General features: G+C 65.6%; 4 protein-coding genes across 4 annotated transcripts in view; 1 reads left to right on the forward strand and 3 right to left on the reverse strand.

Annotated features, from left to right (window-relative positions):
- Positions 1-801, reverse strand: part of MNEG_11206 (hypothetical protein) — a gene marked incomplete at both ends in the record, with an annotated part of 1,598 nt that extends 797 nt beyond the window's left edge. Inside the window, 2 exons of the mRNA XM_014040319.1 lie at positions 266-419; positions 668-801. Of these exons, the coding sequence (XP_013895773.1) occupies positions 266-419; positions 668-801 (288 nt within the window). The remainder of the gene's footprint in view (positions 1-265; positions 420-667) is intronic.
- Positions 802-1,297: 496 nt separating this feature from the next.
- MNEG_11207 (60S ribosome subunit biogeneis protein NIP7-like protein) lies at positions 1,298-2,907 on the forward strand (the record flags this gene model as incomplete). The annotated part of the gene is made up of 4 exons (XM_014040320.1): positions 1,298-1,318; positions 1,546-1,695; positions 1,917-2,033; positions 2,656-2,907. The coding sequence occupies 4 exons, from the start codon at positions 1,298-1,300 to the stop codon at positions 2,905-2,907; spliced, it is 540 nt and encodes a 179-aa protein (XP_013895774.1).
- Positions 2,908-3,418: 511 nt separating this feature from the next.
- MNEG_11208 (hypothetical protein) lies at positions 3,419-3,841 on the reverse strand (the record flags this gene model as incomplete). The annotated part of the gene is made up of 1 exon (XM_014040321.1): positions 3,419-3,841. One exon carries the CDS (start codon positions 3,839-3,841, stop codon positions 3,419-3,421), a length of 423 nt encoding a protein of 140 aa, XP_013895775.1.
- Positions 3,842-5,810: 1,969 nt separating this feature from the next.
- MNEG_11209 (hypothetical protein) lies at positions 5,811-7,469 on the reverse strand (the record flags this gene model as incomplete). The annotated part of the gene is made up of 4 exons (XM_014040322.1): positions 5,811-6,146; positions 6,683-6,895; positions 7,183-7,365; positions 7,458-7,469. 4 exons carry the CDS (start codon positions 7,467-7,469, stop codon positions 5,811-5,813), a joined length of 744 nt encoding a protein of 247 aa, XP_013895776.1.
- Positions 7,470-7,507: the final 38 nt, after the last annotated feature.

The raw sequence follows: 7,507 nt of genomic DNA on the forward strand, positions 1-7,507 counted from the left end.
AGGTGGGGTAGGGAGGGAGGGGCAGGGCCGGGGGAAAGGTGATGGCAGAAGAGGCCATTAGCTGGGAGACGGACCAGCGGAGAGCAACGGCGGGGACGTCACTGTGCCACCGACGGCTGCGGGGCGCCGCGCTGCATGCAGGGGTCGAAACGACGTCGCCCTGCCCAGCGCCCGCCGCCCATGCGCCCCCCTCCTTTCAATGCATGCGGCCGTCATGGGGCGGCTGCAGCGCCACACCCTGCATGCATGGATCCATGCAGCCCACCATGCCGACGATCTGCTCCACCAGCTGCTCCTTGTCGGCCTGGCTGGTGGACTTGGGCCGCAGCTTCTCCCACAGCTGCACCGCCTCCTGGATGGTCGCGAAGTTGCGGCGGAACTTGGTCTTCTTGGCCACAGAGACCTCCTTCTGCTCCTTCCTGAGTGCGGGGTGGCGCAGGCATGCAACCGATACAATGAGAGGCATGTGGGTTGGCAACTGAGTCGCGCCGTTTGGCTGCCGACGCCTGCTGCGCGGTGCGGGGTCAGACAGAGACGACGCGTCTGCGTAAGGCATGCTGGCATGGATGGGCACGGCCCAGGCAGGGCGGCGAAAGCCGGCGCCGTCGATACAGGCACGGGGCCCACAGCCGCCGCTGATGGTGCCGCCGCAGTCGTGATCGCGCACCTGGACATCGGCTGTGCGGGCTTGGCAGGCGCGCTGCGGGGCTTGTCAGAACCTCCACCCTTGGCAAACTTCTTTGCTGGAGGCTCCTGCCCCTGGGCAGGCCGCTTCTTGCCGCGGGGCTTGTCCTGCGCCATGGCGTCTCGGAAACGGTAACTTAGCGCATGCCGTTGATCCCGAGCAACTCTGACCATGCACTTATCAAAAGTATAAAGAGCAAGGGCAAAACAAGGTGGACAAAAACAAGAATCCTGGCGGCGCCTCCCTGATACCGGCTTCTTGTGCTAAAGTGGCGTCAGCGCAATCAATAATCACCATCATATTTTGCTTCATACTAACCAACAAGCTTGACTCGTTACCAGATCATCACAGACACTTCCGTGACGCTGCTCAGCGCTTTGCTGTCTGTTAAAGCATCATTACTTGATACCAATCTCGTGTCGCTTGGTGCCACGTGGAGAGCCTCTAGCCTGTGGTGGGCTGGCGCGGTCGCCTTCGGGGCAGCGTGCTGAATCCTCTACTGCAGCCGCCGCACACCGGCATAACGCCGCCCATTCTGCTTCGATTCATACAAAAGCACCGGCGGCAGCCCAAGTGCGCAGCCCATAGGGCCCTGGGCGCCCACTAGCAGCCATGCGGCCCCTCACAGAGGAGGTGAGCAACCGCGAGGCTAGCAGCGTCGCAGGCGAGGGCGGCGGCACTCACACCTGTCCCTGCGGTGGCCTCCGCTTCACGCGCTCTATTGGCTCGCCAGCCGTGGCTTCGCCTTTACTCTTTACTGGCGCTAAGCAAGCATGCGCAGGCTCCCTCTTACGCTCTGGCTGCACCTGGGGCCCCCCAAACAAACCCCTCAAATCGCCCTCACCCGCCCCTCACCCCAGGAGACCAAGGCCGTGTTTGAGAAGCTCTACAAGTTCATAGGCAAGGACATCAAGAGCCTCATAGAGCGTCCGGACGGCCTCTACTGCTTCCGCCTGCACAAGAACCGCATCTTCTATGTCAGCGAGTCCATCATGAAGCGCGCCACAAACGTGAGCGCCGCCGCCACCGTCCCCGCCGTGCGTGCGCGCAGGCAGGCGCCGCCGCGGGCGGGCGGCAGCGTGGGCGCACGGGCGCGCCCGGCCGGGCTGGGCGCGCGTCCCTGCGACAGAGCCACGCCGGGCGCGAGACCGGCCCTGCCGCACGCCCCGATTTGACTGTCCTTTCGCCCCCCGGTGCCCACATCGGCGTCAAAATGCCTGGCCGTTCTCAGGTGGGGCGCGACAACCTGGTGTTCCTGGGGACCTGTGTGGGCAAGCTCACACACTCGGGGAAGTTCCGGCTCACCATCGGCGCCCTGGACATCCTCGCACAGTTCGCAAAGCACAAGGTGGGGCCCCGCGTGCGGCGCTGCTCATCACTCTGTGGCACACGTGCATGTCGTGTCTGTTGAGTCGTGCACATGCACATGCGCACGTGTGATGTGTCAGTGTGCTTGTGCTTGTGCTTGTGTGTGTGTGTGTGTGTGTGTGTGTGTGTTTGTGTGTGTGCTAGTGCATGCACGTGTGGGATCAGGCATGTGGGCTCCCAAGGATGACACAACCACTCACTCCGGACATCCGCTGACGGGTGAATCAACTTTTCATCTTTCCACTGAGGGAACACACTGCGTGTGTATGTGTGTGTGCGCGCGCATGCGTGCGTGCGTGTGTGTGCGTGCATGCGTGCATGTATCCATGTGCGTGCTTGTTCCCCTTGTTTGGCACCCCTCACGCCACTGAGAGCAACGGCCAATGACGAAACACGATTTCTCAGTCCTTTTGTCAGACACTCGCTGACGACAATCCATCACCTTTCTCCAACCGAGGCCGCGTGCAGCCATGAATCGACCCAGCCCATTCTGTCCGTGTCCCACATGCAAACCCACATTCCCCTTCCGGCCTGCATGCGGTGCTCTACCAAACGCCGCGCCTCATGTTGGCCACCCCCCCCCCTTTCTCACCACGGGCCAGGTGTGGGTCAAGCCGTCTGCGGAGATGCAGTTTCTGTACGGCAACCACGTCGTCAAGTCTGGCCTGGGCCGCATCACCGAGAACACGCCGTCCTACACCGGCGTCGTGGTGTACTCGATGTCTGACGTGCCCCTCGGGTTTGGCGTCACCGCCAAGAGCACCAACGAGTGCCGCTCCATGGACCCCAGCGGCGTCGTGGCGTTCCACCAAGCGGACTGCGGGGAGTACTTGAGAGCGGAGGACGACCTGTGAGCGGCGGCGGGCCGCCTTGGCCGCCTCGCTGCCTCCTGCTTCTTTGCTTTGTAAAGTGTGTCAAATTCCTTGGTTTTTGGTCTCGTCACCGTTCCAGTTGGTCCCACTTGCTCGCAACCGCTTCCGCTGGCGCACTTCTTAAGTGCTGCTTTGCCTGCTTGGCCCAGGTGCCTTGGCTGAGGCTCACAATTGCAGCTGCCGCTGTAAATTCATGACCCGTGGCCCGAGGCTGCCTGTTCAGCTGGCCGCAACAGCGCCCTTTCAAGGGTAAGGCGCCGCTGCCATGAGCACACTGTTGCAGAATCAAGCGGCACGATGCGATGCCACCACTGCTCAGCTAGCACTGCAATTGCCCGTCAGGGCCGGGCACCCCCACTCGCAAGGTTCGGTGCGACTGCCAGCAGGCGGATAGCAAACGAATTACAGGTTTACAGGGCAGCAGAGCTGCGGTCAGCCACTGCCAGACAGCCACACGGTGCGCTCCGCGCGGCGGCCGCCGCCGCCGCCGCGCTCACTCCATTTCCAAAAAGTCGAACCGCGCGCGCATGGTGCCTCTCAACCGCGCCTCCTCCCGCTCCGCGCGCAGCGCCTCGCGTATGACGGGCTCCGCCACCAGCCGCATGCCCGGCGGCGCCTCGTGGTTGGGATCGAGCTGGCCCATGAGCACTAGGTTCTCGCCGCGCAGCAGGTACATGCCCAGGGGGATGTCGCTGTATTGGGCGCCGACGATGATGCGCTCCACGGCCTCCTCCAGTACGAGGTTGGCAAACTGGTCAAAGCTGCGCAGCACGCCGATGATCTTGCGGCCGTCGCGCAGCTGGATGAGCAGCTTCTTGTCAAGCTCCTCGACGAGAGCGGTGCCGGGGGGCGGGTAGTCGAGCTGCGGCGGCGCGGGCGGCGCGCCGGCGCCGGCACCGAGGGGGACGGCGGCCATGGCGCGCGGGGCGGGCGCGGCGGGCGGCTGGGCGACGCTGCGTACCGCCGCCGCGGCCGGCTCGCGAGCTGCCTGCTAACTTGTTGATGCGCCCAGATTTAGGTGGCTTGTAGGGATGCACAGGTCCGCCGCTGTCGTTCAGTGCCGTGAGCAGCTGCAGCAGCGCTGTTGAACAGCATGCGCCTTGCGCCTGAGACCCCGTTGGCAGTACTGCACGTCCACCTGCCTGTCCTCTGGTCAAAAGCAATTCAGCGACGCTTACAGATGAGTGTATGGAGGGAGGCAACAAGCAGCAAGCAACGTGATCTTGCAGTAAGTGAGTATAGAGTATCAATTGAGGCGTGTTTAATTTACGGGTGGACAGTAGTTTTGGTGCAAGGGGAGTCTAACTTGTGCGCAGATGCTTCACTTTGCGCCACGAACGATCTGAACCGATCTTAGGGTGGGTGCGGGTAGGCTGCACCAAAGCACAAGTCGCCCGTATCAATCTTCTACAATCCGGTGTCCCCTTGGTCCCACGCCAGGCTAGCACAACGGTATGATACCGCATTGGGGGATGGTCAACTGCAGTGCGTCGGGTTGTCTCGTGGTCAGCTTTGAAGGCTCGAGGCCAACATACCCCAGTGTGAACCATGCGAATCCAGATGAGCCAGCTAGTTGACAGGAGTGTGCTGCCTACTCAATAAGGGGTCGACGGGTGACGCGGTTTGCAAGGGGAATCATGAAAACCCGAGAGTTACAACTTTGACTCAACCCAAGCCGCACAGAGCTAGGAGCAAGTGCGTCATGAGACGGTGGCGGCCAAACTCACGCGCGCGTACAAAGAAACTCGAAAGCCCTGGACGCCCCCGCGCCGAAAATCAGCGGGCCGGCTCCTGCCGCGCCGCCGCGCCCGCGCCGCCTGCCGGCCGCAGGATGGGGGCAGTGTCATGGCACAGCCGCTGCAGCTAGGGACCAGCGGGTGCGCTCGATCGGAACCCTCGCGGCAACAGAATCGTGGAGGGGGGCGCCGCGGGGGGGCGGCGGGCAGGGACCGTGCATGCGGTCCATCAGGTGTGGCTGGCGGGGGGCGGGGGGCACAACGCTAATACGTGGGAGTACCTTGAAACTCTGTTGCAACACGCTCTCTTGCAATTCTCCGGGCCACGCCCCGCCCCAGACTGTGTTGGCGAACAAAAATGTTGCGGGCAGTTCTGCAGCGGCCAGCGGCCCGGCGCCCCGCCGCGCCGCAGACACCAAACGCTCGCGCCCGCCGCGGGCGCGGTGGCGGGGGCGGCGGCACAACGCTACGGCGGCAGGTGTTGCGAGGGCCGCGCCGTTGCAGGGACGTCTACAAGAGGCGACTCAGCCCTGAAAATTCGACGGGCGGCGCGGCCCACTTGACCGCGGCTGTGACAGAGGGGTAAAGCAGCGGCTCGGCGTGCGAGGCTGCCTGGACGAGCGAGGTCTGCAGCCATGGTGCGGGTTGCGTTTCGCTCGGCCGCTTGGGGGCCAGGGAGGGGTCCCCCAAGGCACCAGCCCCGGCTGGGCGCGCTGGCGGGCCCGGCACGGCGGCGGGCCGCCGTCTTCGCTGCGCAAGGCACGTGCACGCATCCGCGCACGCAACATGCGCCAGCGCCGCGGCGGGGCCGTCCCTTCAAAGTCTGCATTGTGGCGCTCGGCGGCGGGCAGGGTTGGTGTTTGGCGCGCGGCACGGGCACACGCGGCGCCCACGGCCCCTGCCGCGGCCTCGACGCCGCCAAAAAGGGGCCAAACCGGCAGAGTCCAGGGTGGCCAGCCGGCCATGGCTCATGCCGGCGGCGGCGCTGTCGTTGTCATCAATCTTTCAATTCCTCTCAGAGAACAAATCTTTTAGGAGGCCCCCGGCCCACGCCCTGCCACAGGCCGCCCATGCGCCCACGCCCCTGCGGCTCTCTGGGCGCGATGCGACACGGGCGTGTACGCACGTGCGCGCCCACGCCAAACTGCGTCAGTGCAGCCGCGTGAGCGGGGCGGAACGCTCCTCATCCTCTGACCCGCCCGCATGGACTTCGGCCTGGGCCTCGAGCACCTGCTCCTGCAGCAGCTTCAGCTTCGCCGCCGCGGGCCCCGCCGGCTCCTCGGCCCCGTCCCCGCCGCTGGCGCACGCGTCGGCATCAGTCACGTACTCGTCGGTGTCCGCCCGGCTGCCGCTGCTGGCGCCGCTGGCGCCGCCGCTGGGGCCGCCGACGGCGCAGGGGCTGGGGGGCTCCGGCGCCGTGAGGCGCGCGACCGCGGCGGCGGCGCGCTTCAGCTCTGCCTCCTCCTCCTCCTCGGCCGCCGCCTCCTGCGCCGCGGGGCGTGGGCGAGGGGGATTTTGAGCACGTGCATGTGAGCGATCGGGCGTGAGGCAGCGGCGCGCAGCGAAGGGCGCGGACAAGGGCGCGACCGCCGGCACCCCCGCCTGCCTGACACGCCGTGGCTCCCGCATCTGGCATCCTTGTGACCCTTTAAATTCAAGCCGGCATCAGGCCAGGGCCCCTCTCCTCCCGCCTTTGCCCCTGCCCAACAATGTACCCCCATCTCGCGCCCTGCCCAACAACATACCTCATCACGCTCCCCTCCCCTCAACCCTGCGTCGAGACACTTTCCCCCCAACACAAATACACAGACACAGACACAGACACAGACACAGACACACACACAAGCATGAGCCTGAGCACACGTCCCTCCTACCAAGCCCCTCAAGGCATGCCTTACCCCACCCTTTCCCCCAAACACACCCACTACACACACACAAACACACATTGACCACACAAGTGCACACGCGCACACACACGCACGCGCGTGCACGCATCCACATACACACACACACGAACCCACCTGCGCGAGCGCGAGCGCCCTCTGCAGCTCCTCGTAGCGCGCCATGATCTCCTGCCGCCGCGCCGTGAACTGGCTGGGGAAGAAGCCCGGGAAGTAGCGCTGGATGAAGCCAAACACGAGGACGTGGCCCAGGGGCGTCAGGGGGATGATGAGGATGATGATGAAGGGGATGAAGGTCAGCAGGTCGCGCGCGGTGCGGCGCAGCGCGGTGACCTGCGGGGTAGTTTGGGGGGGTGGGGGGGGGAGGGGGCAGCGGGGGGAAGACGGATGAGGTGGGGGTGATGGGGTGAGGGGATCTGGGGCGTTTCCGGAGGGGGACGAGAGGGAAGGACGCTCAGGGAAGGGGCGCTCTCCTTGAATGCGGGTAGGCGGCCGCGAGCGCCGGCGCCGCGACCTAGACGGCGCAACGACGCGCCCGCCATGCCCGCCGATGGGGTGGGGTGGGCGCCCTCGCCGGGCGGGCGGGCGAGCGCGCTGAGGTCGGGCCGCGCGCCGCGCACCTCCCGCGGCTTGAGGATGCCCCCGAGCGCCGCCTTGCTGAAGAGGCGCCCCGCGTTGCCGACGTCACTGCCCAGCAGCCGCACGCCGCGCGTGAGGAAGCCGACGCCCTCCCCGACCTTGTCGGCCCCCTCCTTGGCCTGCAGCCGCAGCTTGGTCGCGCTGAAGGGGTTGCTGCCAAACACCTGCACGTCGCTGCGGGAGTTCAAGGGGGGGGGGTGGGAGGACGGGCGGGAGGGCGTCGGGAAAGCGGGCCGCAGGCTGGGTGGTGTCCAACATCTCCAGGCATGTCCAGTTGCAGGCTGTCATTCCGCACCCTGCCAACAC

Source organism: Monoraphidium neglectum (genome assembly GCF_000611645.1).
Source record: "Monoraphidium neglectum strain SAG 48.87 unplaced genomic scaffold scaffold02639, whole genome shotgun sequence".
In the NCBI taxonomy this organism is placed as follows: Eukaryota; Viridiplantae; Chlorophyta; class Chlorophyceae; order Sphaeropleales; family Selenastraceae; genus Monoraphidium; species Monoraphidium neglectum.